The sequence below is a fragment of the Alosa sapidissima genome, chromosome 10 (genome assembly GCF_018492685.1).
Source record: "Alosa sapidissima isolate fAloSap1 chromosome 10, fAloSap1.pri, whole genome shotgun sequence".
In the NCBI taxonomy this organism is placed as follows: Eukaryota; Metazoa; Chordata; class Actinopteri; order Clupeiformes; family Clupeidae; genus Alosa; species Alosa sapidissima.
Genome location: NC_055966.1, coordinates 15,031,214 through 15,054,045, shown reverse-complemented (window position 1 = coordinate 15,054,045; position 22,832 = coordinate 15,031,214). Strand labels below are relative to the sequence as shown.

At 43.8% G+C, this 22,832-nt stretch overlaps 1 protein-coding gene across 1 annotated transcript in view; it reads left to right on the top strand.

The window, feature by feature from the left end:
• The window catches only part of ascc3 (activating signal cointegrator 1 complex subunit 3), a 195,417-nt gene that overhangs the window by 24,434 nt on the left and 148,151 nt on the right, over positions 1 to 22,832 (top strand). The window contains 3 exon segments of the mRNA XM_042106573.1: positions 1,423 to 1,543; positions 19,183 to 19,375; positions 21,054 to 21,189. Of these exon segments, the coding sequence (XP_041962507.1) occupies positions 1,423 to 1,543; positions 19,183 to 19,375; positions 21,054 to 21,189 (450 nt within the window).

Below are 22,832 nucleotides of genomic sequence, written 5' to 3'. Positions count from 1 at the left end.
AGGTCCCACCTTTGAAGGTTTTAGAATATCTTAATAGCATAGATTTTAAAAAATATATTTAAGTTTCTGTAACACACAGTGCTCTGGCCATTAAATAGCCTTAGTTGCGGAAATGGCCTTAAATTAAACAAACAAAACAAACAAAACAAACAAACAAACGACATCCAACCAGCAGTGTAATTAAACTTAAATTGGTGTATTACACTTTTATCAGTTCCAATATCAAATTGTTTCAAAATTGCAGCGAACACATCTTTCTTGTAAATTAAGGTTTTATATGCAGATGTTCAATTCAATTCCAAAGAAAATCCATGATCCTGGGGTTTTGGTGATGAGGAAACGGATGTCAGGGGGATCCTTTCCAGACCGACCTGCAGAGTAAATTCAAATTTATCAACAGGGTCATCTGGGTTCACTCAGGCTAATGAACAGCTGTACAAAGATAAAAACATGTAATAGAAAGGAATTGAAAATAAACAACACAACACAACTGATCATCTGAATCAAAGGTAGTGGAAAATAAGGCAGTTCTTAGATTACTTTACTGTTGTGGCAGACCTGATCTAGGTAAGTGTGGATCTGCTTTTTAGAATACAGGCAGGAAAGTCGCCCCATAGCGGCAGCCATCTTTCGGAGTCTGGAGTCTGTTTCAATATACCATCTCACCGCTAACCCAAGAAATACACAATGTAGCTTTAAATGTGTACATGTTTATTTTGCCTACTAGTTTTTTGAGGTTGTTTAACAGTTTGTAGTGTTAGCAGTGTTGCGGTCACATACAGTACGTCATAGATGTAGGAATGTACAGTATTTATTGCAAAATTAGAAAAAAAAAACAGTATATGTAATTTTTCTGTTTCAGTTCGCTAGGTCTATACCTCAGAGTTAATGTTCTGCCTGTCGTCCTAGTCTGAAGTGTGTGTGTGTGTGTGTGAGTGGGTGATGGGGCGGCTCGCGGAGCCAGGTGGTGGTGTTACGGGGGCTAAACGACATGCTGGGAGTGAACGCAGATGCAGTGCTGCCCTAATTGCCAGGTGCTGGATTTGGCAGAAAGCAAAGTGCGGTGGTTTTTGTGACAAGCTGGGGAGTGTTTTAATTAGTGCATTTTATAAGTGATTTCTGTCTGTGCGCATCCCCTGCTTTCAGCCATGACTGTACTGGTTGTTTATCCTACATGACTGGCCCGACATAACGAGTGTTTATTCTCCCCTCTCTCTGTCTCCTGTGTCTTTGTTCTCTCTCTCTCTTTGTCAATTTCTCTCTTTCTTTCTCTCGGTCAATTTCTCTTTCTTTCTCTTTCTTTTCTCTCTCATTCTTGCTCATACTGTCCTTACATCACTTTGTCATCACATTTCTTTGTCTCACACTGTCCCTCTGTGTGTCTGCTGGCCTGTCTCTCTGTCCCATGTCTCCCTGCGGTAGCTGTTTGAGTTCCTGGGCGCTGATGGCTTTGAGGTGATCCTGACCCTACTCCAGCGACGCTCCGACATCGTGGACTCCCTGCTGTCCATGCCTCCTGAAAAGAGGGTCAACTTTGTCCCAGGTGAGTCTCTCCCTGTGTCTCTCTCTCTCACTCATATACACACACACTCATATAAACGCGCACACTCATATAAACGCACACACACATTCCCGATTAGTGTCATCCAGGGTAGTATTTACTGTATGGGTAACACTTTACTTGACAGTATCGACATAAAAGTGACATGACACTGTCATGAATACATGACACTGTCATGACACATGAACCCTAACCCTAAACTCTAATCCTTATCCTAACAATAACCCTAACTCTCACCCTAACCCTAAACCTAACCCTAATTCTAACCCTAACTTGTTATGACAAATGTGACTTAATAACAGAAGCGGTATGTCATAAATGTTTATTACTTGTTTATGACAGGTTCATGACAGTGTCATGTCACTCTTATGTCGATACTGTCAAGTAAAGTGTAACCCATTTATGTATATATCACATTTTCTAGCACACAGACTACTCAAAGTGCTCCTCACAGACATAGACTGGTCTTGAGGTGACACCACAGGATTTACAATTTTACCATTTTAGTAGGATCCCCATGAGTTAATGCTCTGGAATAATCGTCTGTTCTTCCAGTGGTCCACACACAGTATAAAAATGTAACACAAGAACACAAAGTAAGTCAGTTAGTAAGGCTAGTAAAGTCAGAAAGTAAGTGAAAGTATTCTTTGTTACACCATACACAGTTGTATATTAAAATACACTACAAAGTGAAATCTTACACATTTGTAGGAGTATTGGTGTTCCGCTGTTTACATGTGTTGGCCATCTGTGATCCATTCAGCAATGGCCTGATACAGTACTACAGTACCGTATTTTCCGGACTATAAGTCGCACCGGAGTATAAGTCGCACCAGTCAAAAAATGTTTCATGAAGAGGGAAAAAAAAAACATTTATATAAATATATATATATGTTACACCTGAGTCGCAGGACCGGCCAAACTATGAAAAAAAAAGTGCAACTTATAGTCCGGAAAATACGGTATGTGCTGCTTTCATGTGTGTTTGAGTGTGTGTACCATTGAGTTCTGACCTTTGTGTGTAGATGCTGACTTTTAAAACATAGAGGTTTACAGTTAAAAGGAGAGATGGGAAAAAGTACCTGTGTTATTCTCATCTGTTTCTTGTGGAATGTACTCCGCAAGTGTGGGCACAGGAAAAGGTTTTTGTAGTTATTGGATAGAAAATAACACATTTGCTTGTATTTGTGGATTGTCGCCAAAGTCAAAGTGATTTTTACAGGTTATGTGTATTTAGCTCCTCTCCCCATCTCCTCCCAGTTTATGACTGAATGAATTAGCCTAATAGCTCATAAACTTGGAAGACATCCCACCTGGAAAAAAATGGCCAAAATAGCTTAAACCCTCCTTCCTGAACCTGAGAGATAGAGTTCCTTCTCTCCCCCTTACTGCTGCAATCTGATTATTTTAATAGCACGCTCTGCTAATTTTCTGCTGAGAGCTCGTGTCGGGAGTTGTGAAACTCGGGGACAGACATCTAATCCTCCCTCTCCTTCCCTCTTTCATCTCCGCCGCGTCGTTCCGCCCACCCTCCCTCCTACCCTCCCTCCCAGCTCATTCAGCGCGCCGACTCCGTCTCGGTGCCCTTTGCTGCCTGATTGTCAAGCGGCTCAATCCAGTGGAGGACCATTACCAAAACGATAGTCTATTAAAAGCAGCTCAATTCCTCATTATCTGGCTGCTTTGGAGGGGGGTGAAGGGAGAGAGGGATAAAAAAGATGAGGGGGGCCGGGGGGGGGGGGGGGGGGGGCGGGGTTGGGGGGGTTGTATATTTGCCGCAATACCTAGATTTCAGTTCGCTGCACATGTTTGGTAGAAAATCAGACAGAAGTATCCATGATCCATAAGCCAAATACATCTGCATTTACATCCGTATGTGAGTGTTTCAAAACCATGAATTTTGGAGCATCTTTCATGGTCAGTTTAGCTCCTAGAGTGTGGTGAGTGGTGACTCGTAGGAGGCTCTGGTGATGCTAATCCACATGTGTTCACTAGCGAGCTCTCACACCATCCTCATACCACACACCCACACCGCACACACACCTCTGCCCGCTCATACCACACACCCACACACACACACCTCTGCCCGCTCATACCACACACCCACACACACACACCTCTGCCCGCTCATACCACACACCCACACACACTCACCTCTGCCCGCTCATACCACACACCCACACCGCACATACCTCTGCCCACTCATACCACACACACCTGCACACACCTCTGCCCACTCATACCACACACACACACCTCTGCCCACTCATACCATACACACCTGCACACACCTCTGCCCGCTCATACCACATACCCACACCCACACCCACACCTCTGCCCACTCATATTACACACACACACACCTCTGCCCGCTCATACCACACACCCCCACACACACACCTCTGCCCTCTCATACCACACACACACCTCTGCCCACTCACACCCGCACACACACCTCTGCCCGCTCATACCACACACTCACACCCGCACACACACACCTCTGCCCTCTTATACCACACACACACACACACACACACACACACACACACACACACACACACACACCTCTGCCCTCCTATACCACACACCCGCACACACACCTCTGCCCTCTTATACCACACACACACACCTCTGCCCTCTTATACCACACCCCCGCACACACACCTCCTGCCCTCTTATACCACACACACACCTCTGCCCGCTCATACCACACCCACTTACACCCGCACACACACACCTCTGCCCTCATACCATACACACACCTATGCTTGCTCATACCACACCCGCACACACACCTATGCCCGCTCATACCACACACACACCTCTGCCCGCTCATACCACACCCGCACACACACACACCTCTTTCCGCTCATACCACACCCGCACACATACCTCTGCCCACTCACACCTGCACACACACCTCTGCCCGCTCATACCACACACACACACACCCACACACACACCTCTGCTCGCTCATACCACACACACACTCACACACACACCTCTGCCCACTCATACCACACACACACACCTCTGCCCACTCATACCACACACACACTCACACACACACCTCTTCCCGCTCATACCACACCCACACACACACACACCTCTGCCCGTCTGTGTGGACTGCTCTCTCATCTCCTCTGACCTCTCTGATGCTTATTGTCCTGGTGTTGTTAGGCTGCTGGATAGTAGTGTTCTGCTTGCTTGTTTGTTTGTTTACTCCCAGAGAGTGAGGTTCATGTTGATGCTGTTTATGGCCCTCTCTGTTTTTCTGCAGCATATTTATTCCTTTTTTTTTAAATGTTTTTCTCTTTTTTTTTATTTGCCATCAAAATCTAAAAAAAAAAAGTCTCTGGTATCTTAAGCGATAAGGAGGGATGATTTGTCATTGCCAGTGTCAGCAGCGTCTGATGCGTCTGATGCTGAGTGAAAATTGTGGATCAAGGTTGTGATGGATGTTTTGCCCTGTGTGTGTTTGTTTGTTTGTGTGTGTACGTGTTTGTGTGAAACTTTCCATGGCTGAGTTTACTCCTTAATCCCAGTGCACTGCTCTGTAATTCTGTAACTGTCAGGCCGATATTGAGACCTTAATCACAGGTTTTCTTTCTCTACATAATCAAACAGCAGTCATTACAGCAATGAGCACACACAATGACCACTGTAATAGATATTCGTTAAAAATTAACAGGCTAAATCGGAGGTTAAAAAAGCACCATTTATAATAGATGAGGCGGTTTAGATTGTCAGGGCAGGGAGATCAAGTGCCTTGATCTTCAAGGGGGACTGATTTAGATTTAGACAGGAGTTAGCTCATAAGTATAATAGCCAGCATTGTGCTTGATTAACCTCTGGCTAAATCAGTAGGTTTACTGAAGGAAAAAAATATTAGAAAAGTGACACTGCACAAGTTACTCACAGCAGTTGTCTCTGAGTCAAACATCGTAACGACATGATAATAAAGACTCTACATCACAGGAATACAACTGCGTACGATGTAGCAGCATGGCATACTATTCATTCTCTCAAAAATGCATTGTAAATTACAATGTCAGTACCTCCTGTCTGGGTCTGGTGCTGTTGGGGCTCCCCAGTGGCTCAGCCGACCCGACTCCACTGTGTGCCATGACCTTAGCCTTAACAGGCTGGCATCAGGAGCTGAAGGTTAATGGTAAATTTTTAAAGACTCTGATATTGACTTCCTTATACGGTGTCGTTGCAAAGTAGTGGCCGTAAAACTTTAAAGAGCTGAAGGAGGGTTTGGCCCAGTTTTAGATTTCTCTCTCTCTTTCTCTCTCTCTCGTGCTCTCTCTTTCTTTCTTTCTTTCTCTCTCTTTCTTTGGCCTCCCCCTGACTCAGTCAATTTATCTCCGACTTCTTGACTATGTCTCTCTATAACTCCCTCTCTCTGGTTGTTACTGCCTGCGCCTCTCTCCATCTCTCTCTGTCTATCTCTCTCTCTCTCCCCCTCTTTTTGTAGTTCCTCAGTTCTCCCTCAGCAGTTTGCCTCATCCCCTTTTTCTACCACCAGCCGTGCTTAACACGCAGTCCACACGGTCTTAAAGAGTCTGCAACAGGCTGATGGTTAGTTTACCTGTTTGGCTTGCCTTTTAGGATTAGCGTTGCTGCGGCAACGCTAGATTGGGGTCAGGCGAGGGGTCTGGGAGCTGATGATTACATTTCCCTTCTCTTTGCATTCCATTAAGAAAGGTGGAATTTACCGAGGTGGCTTTGTGAAGGGCCCATTAGCTCAGCTCAGAGGTGGGGCCGAGGGGGCCCGGGACGGCCAGTTTGTAAACAAGGATCAGATCCCTTCCCACGATTTTAATTAACTCGCATGGATGCGCCCCTTCCGAGTGGGTGGTGTTTGTGCACCGGGCTCTTTCTAGGTGCGGAACAGCAATAAGTCAGGGCAGCTGTACGCGCATGATTATCGAAAGTCTGAAGTATGTGTGTGTGTGGATGTGTGTGTGCGTGTGTGTGTGCGTGCGTGTGTGAGAGAGACAGAGAGAGAGACAGAGAGAGAGACAGAGAGAGAGACAGAGAGAGAGACAGAGAGAGAGAACAAAGTTGGAGCGTGTGTAAAAAGCAAAGTGTGACCCTCTTGATCTGCCAGAGCGATTCTGGCCTGTTTATCAGAACCGCTTGTGTTAATGGAGAGCATATGTCGCCATTAAAGCAGGTGCAGCAATTGATGGAAATCCAAAGTATAACGGGCAACTTTGCCTCCTTGCAAGTGAAATGGCACAGTGAGAGAAAGCCGCTTCGACTCGCTCACCTGCGCCTGTGTGGTGCCGTGTTTCTGGCAGAGAGTGCAGCGAGAGGACCAGAAAAGCGTTCTCGTAAAAGCCTCAGCCGCGTTTGCAGAAAAACATTTAAAGGGGAACTTATCAACTATTTCAACGTAATAAACCTGCTTAGCAATAAACCTGCCCCTAGCATCCCCAGGCGGAAAACCAACCTTGCAACATTGAGACTACCATCCCGGAAAGAGAAGTGAGAAACAAGAAACTCGTTTTAAATCGTGTTTCTTACCTTGTAACATCCACATTGTTCTGCCGAACTTATGCTAACTGTTTCGCTAGCTTGTAAACAAATCCATGTGCTTTATCGTTACCTTTTTCCACAGTTTGAAATAGCATAATGCACAATTTCTCCAGCAGAGGGGGAAATATATACAATACAGAAATACAATACAGTAGCTAATCCTGCCAAGTTTCCCTTTAAAGGAAAGCAAGTATCAGATGTGCAGGGCATTCCCTTGGATTCTGTGCTACTTGCACCATTTTGAAGTGCTTTCCAACGCCTTATTGCTGCAACTTTAGAACAGGGCTTGATGAGGTAGAACTTATTGCTTCTTGAAATGAGCACTTTTCAGCCAGAAGTGTCTCCCTCCAGCTTGGGAGACCATAGACTCTAAACCGATGCCATTGAGATCTGGTCTGCGATTTTGTTAGATTGATTCTGACCCCTTTTAAAAAGTTACTGGAATTGTAGAACCGAGCCACAACATTACTTTCCCGGAAAACAGAGATGACTCAGGCACCACACAGATGTATGACTAGTCATTTAGCGTAAGTTAAATATTCAGTTATGTACTTTTGAAATGCTTAAATCGCCCTTCTTAAGGCGTGTTCATTGTGATGCATTTCTGGAAAGGTTGCAGGAGTTGTAGGTCTGCATTGTGTTATAGTGAAGACAGATTTGGGCTGTTTAGTAATGTGGTTTGTCAGTGCGTGAAGCAGCCTTGCCATTTTTAATCTCCATCGAGGGGAGCACCAGAGAGAGCTGGCATGTCCCTGCAGTGCTTTGTCTTCTTTAGCGCCGGTCCTTCTCCCATTTAATTGGGGCCTTGCAGCAAGATGATGGGGAAACATACCTGCCCAGCCTGCAGATTTTATTCATATATAAGACTTTTGATGCTTTGTTCTGGACAATGGTAAACTTGGTAAACCCATCCCATGAGAACCCATGAGAACTTTTGACTTCTGAACTCTTCAGAATAGATAGTTAAGCGTAGTTGACTCTTTGCTATTCTATGGCCATGTTGCACGTATATATGTACTGTATGTGTATGTTTGGGCTTTGTGTGTATATTTCTTGTTGGTGTGTAGACGGGGAAGGGCAGTGATGGAACCAGGAAAGGGAAAAAAAAAAGATACTGTAAATAGATTCGACGCAGTCGTCTCTTGACAGGAAACAAACGAGTGGCCGCGTGAGGGTCAGCCCAGAAAGCCTGTGGTGATGGAACTGTCCGTGCCTTCCTCCCAGCGATGCGTCTGCTTGTGGGTCGCGCTCCGCTCTGATCGGACCTAAGCTCTGATGTGACCTCACGCCGTCCTCTGTGCCTCTGTCTGTCTTGTTATCTTCAGCTCTCCGTTTCGCTCTCTTGTTGTTTTTCTCCTTCCCACTGACTCCCCCCCCCCCCCCCCCCCCCATTTTTTCTCCCCCCTCTCCATTTGTTCCTGTTCTTCTCCTCTCTGTTCTTTCTTATCTTCTCTTTACTTTCTCCCGAGTCTCACTCTCCTTGCCTTTCTGTCAGTGTTGGGGAGAGATGCTTGCTGTAGGTCAGACGGCTTCTTTTTCTTCTACTTTTTTTTTTTCTTTCTTCTTCTTCTGGAACACGTGGTGACTCGCTGCTGTTGTCTTCTCACTCATTTTCCCCTACACAAGGACATGCTGCTACGCTACACACACACACACACACACACAGTTTCTGCATTTTACCTATTTCTGTCCATGGTCTTTGTACTTTTCCCATTTTTCTACTACCCTGCAAGCTTACTTGGTATTGTGTTACTTTCTTAGTCTCTCTGTCAGCATTTTTGTGTGTTTGTTGTCAGATAAATCCAAGGTGCGACGAGGTGTGTGTGTGTGTGTGTGTGTGTGTGTGTGTGTGTGTGTTTGTGCCATAAAGCAGGGGATCTAGATGTGACCGTGTACCAAATGCAGTGAGGGAGAGAGTGTGTGTGAGGAAGGGAGGGAGTGAGTGAGTGAGTGCGAAAAGTCGCCTTTGAGATGAAAATCGCAGAGAGGCAGAGAGCCTGTCAGAGGTGGCATGAAAAATTCAAAGGAACCTTTTGAGACCTGATGGGCGTTTGGCTGTGAGTGTGCAGCCACGGCGATCAGCCGCTGAATCTCCCAGCACCCAATGAGATTTTTTCAGACCTGAGATATCGCCAGCAAAAAAGCAAGAAAGATTAATAGATTCATGTGCTTTTTCTTTTGTTTTCTCCTTCTCCTCTCCTCGGTTTCAAGTGCATGATAAGAGCTTTGCCAAGCAGACGGGGACTAGCTGATTGCTGGACCTGCTGATTCGGTGATCACAGACAGTGTTTTTATCGCAACAGAAACAGACTACAAATTACTAAGAGATGTGGGAATTGTGAAGATGCTCACCGACTGTACTTCCTTTGTGTAAATAAAGAATTAGAATAGTGTGTCAATTAATTGAAAGTCGATTCAAGCCGCTAAGTAGGTTTAATTACATTATAATTTATAAAATTATTACGTCTCAAGTGTCCGTTATTGTACAGTTTGTGATGATCTTTTTTTTAGCTTGCTATTAAGGCTACAGAATTGCTTTATTTTTCATGTGCTGGTATTGAAGGGTAATCATGAAAGGCCAAAGATCTTATCACTGTTTTCAGAATATATTCTGCAAAAATGTTTTGGGGCTGGGGTAAATCTTGTTGATGGTAGTGTATCTGACTTCATAAGTAGTCCGCCCTGGCCTTTATCACCCCGCCCCCCCATATCTGAAAATGCAGGCTTTAGAAAGCTCTCCTCCAGCCCCTTCATATTAACCTTGGAGACCCCAGTGATCTTTCCTGATGATTCAGCCTACATTGTGCTAATATCTACACACTGCCTTACCATGTTGGCTTTAAGAATTGAGTGTGTGTGAGAGAGAGAGTGAGGGAGAACTTTTTTGCTAATTGCTGTTTGCAAACCATTTCCCTTCTCAACACAGGTCCCATCACATAATGCTGCTTGCAGCCTGTCAGGTTAGAAATTACTCCCTGGTAGGGGTGGGCGATATGGACAAAAAATAATATCTCGATATTTTTTGTGATTTTGACGATAACGATAATTAGTCGATATCCTTTAAAAAAATGTTTTCTGAGTTACTTTACAGCTCATTATTTATGAATAGCATCATTACAATAATAACCAATAACCTAACCTGTGACTTTTTAACCAAATCAACCAATGCATTGTCACTCTGACACATTTCCAATTCTGCCCCTACTTGTGTGTGTGGCAATGACATGGTCTACATTAGAGAAGATGAATAGGCCTAACAGTTTCCCAAGAGAAAGTCTGAAGCTGAAGTTTCTTTCAAACCTTTACATAGGATTCACTGTAAAACTAAGAGCAGACCAACAGAGTAGCCTACATCTCAGTTATTTCCTTATATGTTTTGTTTTAGAGCAATCACGTACTGTAGGTTAGCATTCCAAGTTACAGAATAGAAACTAATGCGTTAGCTTATGGCTAATGTATATGAGAAATCCCATAGAGATGCTAACGGTTAGCATAATCGGTAAACGTAGATATTTAGAGCGAACTTCAGTCCATTTACAGAAGAGTTACATGAGAATAGTTATTTGTTTACAACTGACTATTAAAATACTCAAAGGCTAATGTTTTCTCTCCATATAATACCGTGTAGGACAAAATGTGACTGTCTCATCAATGCTACTTGAACAGAAGTAGCCCATAAAATCCCAAGTAGGCTACTCTTGCTGCACAAAATAAACATTAGGCGTGCGTGGGACAACAGTGTGACCCACTAGTGATCATGTGACACTTGCTCTGCTGCACTTCTCCTGCATAGCCTACCTCCTGGGAATGTATGAGTCTTCAGTGCATGATTTCGAGTGTTTTTTCCCCAGTAATTTAAATACTCGATAATGTCAATTTGCACATCGTTAAAACAACAATCACGATATTATCGCAAATGATATATATCGCCCACCCCTACTCCCTGGCCAGTTAATTAGACTGCAGATACTGAACACTGTGAGGTCTCTATCAATCATGGGGCAAATCATCACCATTTTGTTGTTTATTATTATCAAATTTTCATTATAATTTATTTAAAAAAAATGTAAATCCATTCAGAGCATCATGTTATTGTGAAGACCCATTATGTAAGGGATAATGGACAACATGGTGTTCGGTTCACAGAAAGAAATGCACATTCGAGGTAGTACTGCGGCCCCCGACGCACCAGCGTTCGTTCTGTGAACCGAACGCTGTGAAGTCGATTATCCTGCTTATACCACTGTTGTTTTATTAATTTGCCGTTATAATTTAAACATTTTAATCACTAAAAACTGTCTTGTTTTGTGGAGCTACTTCTTTCCACCACATATGAACTCATTTTCAATTTGCAGGACAAACTGCCGTTACTAGTTCTAAATGGATGGTTGCTATGGCCAAAGGCCAGTCATTAGTTCCATCTCATCTCTCAGCGAATAAATATAGAAGTGCAATACGGCCAACAAACTGGAGCTACTTCATAGGTGTGCAAATAACCTACGGTTATTACACGTTCTAAAGAACGCATGACAATTGGAAATTCAACCAAGCAGTGGTATAAGTGACAAATAAACCTTATACGCTCTTAAGTGGTCCAAACGTGTTCTATGAAAGAAAGAAAAGAAATATTGGAAAATTAAAAGCCTGTAAACCCTTTCCTGCAACCTCCAAGGCTAAGATGAGAAAACAGGGTCTCTCTGTTTGTTGTGTCCTGGCTCTGAAAAGGCCATGCTTCTGTTCTCCGTCCTGGTTCTGAAAAAGGCTATGTGAATGTTCTGCGTCCTGGTTCTGAAAAGGCCATGCTTCTGTTCTCCATCCTGGTTCTGAAAAAGCTATGCGAATGTTCTGCGTCCTGGTTCTGAAAAGGCCATGCTTCTGTTCTCTAATCCTGGTTCTGAAATGGCCATGCCTCTGTTCTGCGTCCTGGTTCTGAAAAGGCCATGCTTCTGTTCTGCGTCCTGCCCCACGTGCTGTTCTATTTGCTGGAATAACTCCGCAGCAGCAGCAGCAGCAGTAGTGGTGTGGGGCGGGGGAAGGAGGCGTGCGGCAGATTAATACCATTAGAGGTGTGAAGAGGCTGGTGTGAGCAGCACGCCTCCCTCTGCTCCTGTGGAGCTCATTCCCACTCTGAAAAATGAGATCCGCCAGCAGACTCTTCCATTTTGTCCTCTGCTGTTTTCTCGGGAAGGATATAACAAAATCGATTCTGTAGTATCGGGGCTAGTTCACCAAAAGTACATTTTTGTCTGTGGATCTGATGACCGTTGTGATCGGGGATATAGCATGAACATATCAACAAGTCATTATGACCATTTAGTGATTTGTTGTTTGGTTAGCTAGTGTTTGTAAATTTTTTGTCTTTCACTGATTTTTGTTCAACAATATCATATACACTTAACCCTAATAATTCTCCATTTAATATTTAGACATGCTTATTTGTCAAAGCTTTGTAAATAAATTCCATAAGTCACATGAAGCCTCATATTCACTATAGACAGGTTGTAAAACGCAACTTGCCACCACCGTCACTGCATCCACAATTCTTTTAGTCTATTGTCATTAGAAACATAGTTGGATGGTACACTTTTCTTGAATCTTCTCTCTTTACTTCCTTCTCAGTCTCCCTTTTTGGCGGTGGTCCTATTGTGAGCTGCTACAGTATGTGGTACATCTAGTTCAGCTGACATGTTGTGTTTTCTGCTTGATGTTTATCAGTTAACAAAAAAAAATGTTACTAATTACCGTTTCATTTTATGGATTAGTCTCTCCACCCCCAGAACCCTTGCGCACACAGACACACACACTCACACACACACACACAGAATCTTTTTCTTTTAACCCTCTTGATGGGTCAGCATAATTTGGGATTAGCCATGAGCTGCCCCTCTGCTCACCCCTCGCTAGCTGTGCAGTCAGCACATCAGGAAAGAGGAAAGTTTATTCTCATTTAAGGGGAAATAAAGACATCAGCAATGGAAATGCAGGAGGTGCTCTAACCTCCCCCCCCCCAACCCCAACCCCCCCCCCATGCACACCTGCCAGCTGCCAAGGTGATTTCATGCTCTCACCAATCCCATTAAAATGGGATAATGTTGGATTGGATTCCCTAACAAACACTGAAATGGGATACGCATCAAAGGCATAACGCCCCTTTTGTCTTCCTTGGTACTTAGTAAACAACCTGAATGTTGACACCTCGTCTTCTACTGTTCCCTCCTCTGGAAAAAACAGTTTGTGTTGCTTCCAGCTCACCTCAAACCATGGCAACCTCTGTCGTCAGTCAGACACCCACACAAGTTTGGGGTGTCAGTGGCGGTCCGTCAGGGGCCTGGTGGTGTGTGTGTGTGTGTGTGTGTGTGTGTGTTTGGGGGGGGGGGGGGGGGGGGGGTGCATTGGTGCCCAGTTGTCAGGCAGAGAGTGTAATTAAGGTGCTGTACATCCACCTCTCACTTAATTAAGGCACCTTTTGAGAACTGCTTCATTATCTCAAGTGAATCCATAAAGGTGAGTTGTCCAGGCAATTGGAGCTGGATACTGTTGTCAAGGAGCCCTTTCAGTCTGGATGAAGTGATGTTTTCTTGGCTGTGTTAAAGGATCCATATGAACATGTAACTCATTATAAGGTGTAGGTCAGCACGGCACTGTTGGCGGCTGTTTTAGTGAAATTTGTGACCAAACATTTTCCAAGACATTGTTTTGGCATTTAGCTATTTTGCTGAAAGAGCTATAATTTAGCCAGGTTGGTTTGCAGCCAGTTACGTGAGAAAACAGCTTGTCTTTCTTGAATGTAAAATAAGAAGAATGTATTGTACATGTGAGAACAAAAGCAAAAGATGGACCAGATTTTAAAAAAAAGTATGCCAGTTTGTGACTCCACAATCAGACTGTGATCCAGTGTCTAGGTCTTGCATGTGAAATGTGTGCAGGTGAATGGAGATTGTTTCTACATAGTTTCTCTCTTTAAATGGGTCCAAATATTTCTAGACTTACACAGCTTTCAAATGTCTGAGCAATCACCAGCTGTATCCAAGCTCGCAGCCAGAACCATCACCAAATAATGAATGCCAGTACTTGAAATTCATTGCACAGCTTTTGTGTAGTCTTGATTGGAACAATGCAACAAAACAAACTGACGGAAAAGGATCATAAAAAAAAATGGAAAGAAAATGACCCTGAAGAAACAACACTGAATCATTATATAAAATGAGGCAGCATCAAAAGCGGTGTTTTTCCATTGCGTTGGTCTAAGTGTTCAGCTGCTGCCACGTGGATGCTGCTTCTGTTTTATGGCTGGAAAGTAGAAGATATTTTCGTATGAGTGAGGGTAATGCTAGTGGTGATGGGTAGGATGATGAGTTGAGTGAAGGACAGAGCGAGAGAAAGAGAAAGGAGGGGGAGATGGGGATGGAGAGATAGAGATAGAGAGAGGGATGGATGGGGGTTATTGGTGATCGAGCCTTTTTAGCAGATAAAGAAGAGATCATTCAGACAATCAGCCCGAGCCTCTGTGCAATCATCAGATCTCATCTGTTTTCAAGAGCAATTGTGCTTTTTATTGAGCTGTTGTGCTGCAGAGAGAGAGAGAGAAAGCTGTCAGTGATGGGTTAACCCTCGCTGTGCCGATGCAGAAGGCCAGTGGCCACATGGCGCACTGGAACAGGATTTTGAAAGGATTTGGCTCCTGAGATCGACACCTCACTGATGCTATGCTATTGGCGGTCTTCTGAAGGATTTTTTTAGGCGTGCCTGTCGGAGGTGGCATAGTCTTCTCTTTAATGCCTTGCGTGTGTTTTTGAAATTCCTTCCATGGTGCACACAATACTCCAGAGTATTTCGTGGGTGCCTCCACTTAATAATGCCGCACTCGTCATGCCTCTAATTTCGGTCTGGTAATTAGCTTTCACTGGCGGCTTTTAAAACAATAAATATTCAAATCCCCAGCACTTTCCTTTCCGCCAGCCCCGCGCCCACTGGGGAGTAAAGATGTGTTTCCTCCAGACAGAGAACACAAGGGCAGCGTTAAAAGATGTCCTCGGAGCCGGCTCTACACACAGGTCTGTCAGGGGAACATGGTGCTGGACGAGGCAAACGCTGTGTTTCACATAAATTTATGCAGGCAGGTACAGAGGTTGGAGATTTTTTGAAGGCAAGGTTGTCCTATCATCTGCATTTACAGCCGGTTGTATGCCATGACCAGTAGAAATTTCAACCTGCGTAATGATTTCTAGGTGATGTATCGGAAACATTTCTGTGTTATTTAAGAAAGGTGAAGTTGTGACCTAAACACAGTAGGTGTCCTACTGAGAGTTGCTGTCCTACTACTAGTTGGAATGGGGCGAACAGGGTATCGTGCCAACGACTCCAGGCCTGGGGGGTGCGTTAGTTCCAATAGTGTATCAGTTCTTCAATCAAGAATGAACTCTGACACTAATGTTGCACAAGAGTAGACTTTAAATTTAACAAGTGGTCAAAAGTGCAAAGTGCTGTCACTCCCCGATGTGAGTCGCTACCCGATGTGAGTCACGCATGCTCAGATTGATAGGTTTTACGGCATAACGCCAAGGGATTATGAAATCCATAAAATAATTAACTTTTCTGTTTCAAAACCGTTTTAGCTATCTAAGATTGTTTGATTGCTAACGTTAGCAAATGCCATTCAAGTGACAGCCTTTGTTGTGCTTGATTGCTTACTTACAGTACTTGCCAGCAGTGAACAAACTTCGTTATAGGTGAGTCAGAAGTCTCAGAAGTCAGAAGTCTCTTGCTAGCAGGCTACTTCAGCCTCTAATCTAGAACACGCATGCGCGACTCACATCCGGTAGCGACTGACATCGGGGAGTGACAGTGCTATTAAAGTGCAGTTTGGTAGCACTTTGCACGTTTCACCACTTGTTCCTGAATTCAGGCGTGAGCTGATATGCTTAAGATTTGAAAATAGGCAATGAGACAACAGTATGACATCCTCATAAATGGCTGATAACTTCAGGCACAGACATTTGTATTGCTTTAAGCCCTGTGAACTACTGAGATGGTACCCAGCATAGAACTGGGTTGGGTTGTCCTATGTTGCAAATGACAGCCACAGTAGGGGAGTGGGGAAGACCCTGGGTGGTTAATGTTCTCTCTCTCTAATCTCTCTCTCTCTCTCCCTCTGCCTCTACCCCCCCCCCCCCCCCCCCCCCCCCCACACACACACACACACACACACTCACCTTTTTTGTCTGTCAATCTCCTGGGCTCATTTCTTTTGCCAATCATGCTGCATTTGGCATTGACCGGTGGTTGTTAGTAGACGGATCCCTCACAGCATGATAATGTGTGTATGTGACTGATTATGGTTGTATATATTCATCGGGCCTCGTATTACATGATTTCTCCTCCTCAGTCAATGAAGGATCAAAGGCCTGTATTATAGGCCAGGTCATCCTTGCTTTTATATTCCATTATGATATCAAGCCTCATATCCAGTCTTAAACCGATGTGCTTAGGTGATTTAGTGTCAGCTTGTCATGAAAGTATTGTGTGTGTATGTTTGTACATGAATGTGTAGAGCATCATTTAAATAGTTGTCTCTTTAGAACTAGGATCTGGCATTGGCCACACAAGGTTACCATAAGGATGCAGAATGTGTCTCACACCTGTCAAGCAAGTTTAAAACCACATAATCTTCAGTGTCCTGCCGGCGGGACTGTTACCCCCCACCCCCACCTCCCCCCAACATTCTAAATCATTTGTATGCACCATATTGCTATGTAGCATAGTAATGTTATACACCATTTCAAAGCTTTGACTCTTGGGAATCCAAAATTGACAACTTTTTTCATGTACAATCTGTATAGTGTCTTACATTCTCAGATTAATCTTATTATTATTATTAGTCTCTCAATTAAATTCGATCCAAAATGCCCCCCTCCCCCTCTTCCGCTTTTGGTGCTACCCAGACTTCTGGCTGCAGTGTAGCTGCAGCACAATAAGTAGATGCAATAAGTAGATCCAGTATTAGTTGTACAGGTATATAGTCTATCTCATACACACTCATTGAACCAACAAAGTAAATGCAAAAATAAAGACTTTTTGTAATTATTCCATATTTTGTGTAGTCAGTCTATATCAGAACACCTGACATACAATCTAAATAATCCACAAGAAACCTTAAAGTGTTACCTTTCATTTGAGACCAGGATTCTACACAAAGGGGTTCATGTGCAGTAAGCATTTGATTGTCAGTATGCATTTTGGATAGCAAAAAGTCCTATGGGGAGTTTCCATAGGCATTTTACAAAACGCATGAGCATACTTTGGCAAATAATGGTCTAAAGCACTCATATTTTCATTCTATATTGATCTACTTTTGCACACACAGCTTCACAAGACCTGGTGCTAGGGCTCAGACCGGGATATCAAGTGACCTAGTGGGCTGAAATGTGGTCAGTTAAGAGATGCTTGTAATCCGGCAGAAAGAAAAAACTATATTCTAGCCTCTGCAACTCTGTGTGAACATCACACAGTTATTTTGACTGTTTCCTACGAAAACTACAGGTTTCTATAGAGGTCCAACATTTGATGGTAGGCCCCAAAAGAGGTGGGAACAATGGAACGAACAGTGCAATTTCAGGCAAAAACTTGAAATTTTTCTTGAGATCAATGTTAAAAGTTCCATGCATTTTATTGTGGGTTTTCACATTTCACCGACTGCGTTGTTTGATGTAGAGCTTTACTACTAGGAATACTAATTGCATCTGAATGTGGGGAGACGTTTGTTTACACAGAAATGTTCTTTTTCTTTTTTTTTAAGATTTTCTCATTAAAGGATAGTGTACCATCATATATCTTGTTTTGGTGTATGCACAAGGAGTATTTGTACTTCTTCCTACATTCTTCCCTTTAATTACCATGACAACCATCCTCATGTTGTTAATGCTTATTGATGTTCACATGTTGTGAGTGTGCGTTATGGGAAGCCCACGATCTGAGGCCGGATCGGAGCCCATTCTCTGTTGAAATGATTTAAAAGCCCCACACAGATGTCCACAGTAATCTTAGCGGTTCTCTCTGAGCCCCGAGAGCTCCTTCCTGCCCGCTGATACCAGCGCGCGATCCTGAGCAAAATAGGACCGGCTCAAACTACTACTTTTTTGAGTAACTACTTCCGCTAGTAACTCAACACTCATCTCCGAGTTCACGTTTCCCTTCCGCCAGCACTTTCCTTCAGTGACTCAGACTCTTTCATACTTTTCCTTTTTGTTTAAATATCATTTTATTTTTGATTGTATGAAGGGACAATGATTATTTAAGTTGTGTATGAATATTTTTGGTTTAATTTAAACTATCACAATATAGTGATAATTTGAAACTTATAAAACGTGTTTGTGTTGTTTGATTTGTGTGATAGTTTCGATGTAACGGTGGCTACATTTGAATTGGCAGCAAATACTGCCTGGCACCCCAGAGACAATTTAATCTCTAAATTTAAAATAAAAGATTCAGATTTGTCACGTTACAACACTTATGGTGTAGGTTCTTGCGTTTCTTTAGGAATCCACAGTCTTGGTTTGTATAGAAATGAATATTAAGTGACACATACACGTAAGAGGTTGGAAATACGGGACGGGTGGTAATAGCTGACGTTCCTATTACCTTTAGGCGTGGATCACACTGGGAATAACGAAGGGCAGCAGTTTAGCGTAACGCAACGTTCAGAGTGTAATAAGTTCTATCTCGTTCTTAAGTAACACAAACGGTTTGCCTAAACTGACAATTGAATACGCTTGTGCTGCGCTTTGAAAGTTGAACCAAGTTTAACACTCAGCTTGTTCAATGCTAGCATTACGCTAGAGCTGCCACCGTTCCGCTGCCGAACCATAGAGAACAATAGGAAACCTGCCGCTTGCCGCTAGTCAGTGTTATTCCATGCCTAAGGGTATTGTTATTTGGTCCTTCTGTCGCTGTGTGTGTGCCCACACACATAACCTAAAACAATACCAGTTTGGTATCACTTTTGTTTACATTGAGATATGAGAGGGAGGGTGTGCAATTGCCTGACTGCTTTTGTTTTTGTTTGTCGCGTTGTCCAGGTGATACGGAGGGTGGGCGGCCAGCCTACGGCTGCCAGGTGACCATCCAGTCGGAGCAGGAGCGGCAGATGATGAAGATGTACCGGCGCGAGGAGAAGCGCGAGAGGCGGCGGGAGAGACGCGGCGACGACGGCCTGATGGAATACACCGACGCCAGCTTCTCTTTCGACCCCAAGGAGCTGAGGCTCCAAAGGTGACCACACACGCGTGCACACACACACCCGCAGATGTGTTGCGTATGCCTGACTCACTGTGAAAACTGAAAGAGCAGACTGACCCTGGTGTCAACCTCTTTGCGTTGATCGCTCTAGAAACAGGCAGTCCTCTGCATATTTCATCTCAGCCTTGGACTGGAGGAAATGAAATCAAATCAAATCAAAGAAAAGTGAGGAGAGGACAAAACAAAGTTGAATATGTGACTCTTTTTTTCTTAGCTCTCTTAGTATCTCCCTGTATATTTATATTTTTTTTTTCTGAGGGATTTTCTCTTTGAAAGTTTAATTTCACAGGATAAAAACGAGCAGCGGTCTGTTTAATTAAAAGCACCGTGGCGTCGGGCCGAGCTTGTCGGAGCGTGAGTGGAGAGATTACAGGGAGAGGTATAGCCACGTTTAGCAGGCAACACTCGTTCCTCACCCCACCTCCCCTTCCTCTCCCGTCTTTATTCCTCCGGCTCCTTTTTTTCCTACCTGTCTTTCCTCCTGTCTCTCTCCCTCTATGTCGGGGTGGCCAGGGGTGACTCGATCTGGACAGGAGAGGGAGTCGTTGGACATCAGGCGTCAGGTATGGTCTTGCATAAGCGTCTCCCAGCTGTTCATTTCACCCGCTGTGTCGGCAGCTTTAGTGGTGCACCCGTGGGCGCTCTCACATGCTATCTGCTGACCTGGGAGAGATTTTGCCCCAAGTGCATGAAATGGAGAGGTTTGCCACCTCACCAAGAGCCCTATCACAAGACAACCACAGGGGTGTTAAATATAATGCCTGCCTGGACAGTTTAGCTGGTGTGCCCTCTGAACACACACACACACACACACAACCTCAATATTACCTACACACAAAGATACATACTGTACGGCACACACACACACACACACACACACACACACACACACACACACACACACACACACACACACACACACAAACACGGCCTGTGGTGTTCAGTGTAGCTCTCCAGCCCTTTTATCTGATCTGGCTGGTACACGACTGATCTTGTTGCGGTCAGGATTACTGCCCTGCAGATCCGCTGTCAGGAGGAAGCGGTCGTGCTGGAACACCCCCCGGCTCAGAGAGGACTCTGACCGGATCAAGTTTAGCCCTCCGAGCGTCAAGCTCCGACCTTTCACAGAAGAGAGGACGAGGGCAGGTACCAGCTGACAGACAGACAGGCCGGTGCTGGACTTGACTGTAATCTGCCCGAGTGCTGCGCCACTCCGCACTGCTCCGTCGACTCGGTGAAACCCGAAGCCCCGTGTCTTAATGCGGAGCCGTCATCGCGAGGTCAGAGATCAGGACTCTCGGCAGAAACTGCCCATGTGTGCAGTAGACTTTGGGCAGACTCTCATGTGGGGAGTGCTGAGCGGAAAAGCACTATTTTGTTCAGTGGTTTCTTTCTTTCTTTTGCCTCTAAAAGCTCACTGTGCAAGCCCCAGGAGGCCTGACTCCAGATCTGACCTGACACAGTGAAATGTGCACACTGGATTTGTGCATGTCTGAGCTGTTGTGTGTGTGTGTGTGTGTGTGTGTGTGTGTGTGTGTGTGTGTGTGTGTGTGTGTGTGTGCCTGGGCTGGTATCTATGATTGGTGACTTGGTGTGTGTGTGTTTACTTGTATCTGATGTACCTGGTGTGTGTTGTGTGCGTGGTCCACAGGGAGCAGGCCCTGCTCACGGCCCGGCGTTCACCAGTGCTCGGACGCCACAGAGAGCCGGAGAGGATCCGCTACCCACACGTGTACGACTCATTCGCCGAGGCCACCAAAACCTCTGCCTTTGTGGGAGGATCTAAGGTAAGGCACCACCCACCCAATACTTGTGGACCAATCAGAAAGAGCTTTTCCATTGACCTTCCACAAAAGAAAAATAATTCTGTTCTCATATATACAGCGTTGGGAGTAACACCTTACAAAGTAACGAGTTACTGTAATTCCACTACGACTGCAGAAAAGAAGACAGATGCTCTTTTGCTGCTTCTGATCTAACGTCGCCCGACCTTAGCAGTGTTTTTCCACAGCGCCTAATTAACAAGCAACTTAAGTAACACATGCCTCCCGCCTTAACTACGCTGTCCAATATATATATATATTGAGCAGTATATATATATATATATATATATATATATATATATATATATATATATATATATATATACACTGCTCAAATAAATTAAGGGAACACTTACAGTTTTCCACAATTGTTAAAACACATTTTTTGAAACCTTCCACCCTTTCCACCCTTTTCTCCATCCATTCTCAAACTACATTCACAGAATGTCTGACAGTTCTTGCAAAATAAAACACTCGCCTCAAAAGTTTTACTTGTGCTCAGAACCAAAACATTGTCAAGAGTACCGATCCAGTGTACCCTTAATTTTTTTGAGCAGTATATATATTGGATATATATACTGATATAATAGGCCTTTCATTGTAGAGCTATTTGGCCCTAAAGTCATTCATAGACCGAACATTAGGCTATTGGATTTGCGTCATAGGCGGCAGATCATTTTGATTGCAGATGCATTCTAAACAGCCTCCTCACATTCCTCCTTATTTCGATTTTAAAACATGCAAGACTGCATTAGGCTACAATTTAAATTGACATTTCAAGCCCAATTTTTCTCTTGTTTCCATCTCGCAAACTCCACTATAGTAAAGGCGCATTATCGCCTTTCTTTCTGTCTTCTTTCTGTCTTCTTCGCCTGCTGTGCAACAAGCTCTTGTTATATTCATTTTGCATTCTTACAACATAGCCACAACACAACACCAATAGCCTTGGCATTATTATTATTATTACCGGTATTATTATTATTATTGTTAATACTACTACTACTACTACTACTACTACTACTACTACTACTACTACTACTACTACTAATAATAATAATAAAAAAAATAGTAGCGACAATGAGTGGAGTCCAAGCTAATTTATAGCAAGGGCACACTGGGTATTTAGGCATTGAGATTGTCGAATTGTGAGGAAGAGGAAGATGAGTTGAATTGAAATTACAGAATTGTGGGAAAACTGAGGAGTCAGTGCACTACTATGCCCTATAGTAGTAATAGTACTAGTAGTAGTAGTACTATTAGTACTAGGTGGTATATATCTATCTATCAAACCACCTAGATATGGTGGGGGACGGCGCAGAACAAGGTCATGCACTGTAGAATGTTTTTTTTGGGGGGCCCTTGTACTAGGCTACTGTTTGATTTGAAGGCCTGTTGAGACTACAATAAATAGGACTAAAAATTATGTTTATTGTGTGTGACTTCAGTACTGTTCATATTGACATTTTAAGTGCAGACATGAAAGTAACTCAAAAGTTACTTTCTCTAGTAACTAATTACTTTTTATATACAGTAATTGATAAAGTACTTAAATTACTTTTGAAAGAAGTAACTAATTTTCACCAACTTTCCCAACAATGCATGTATAA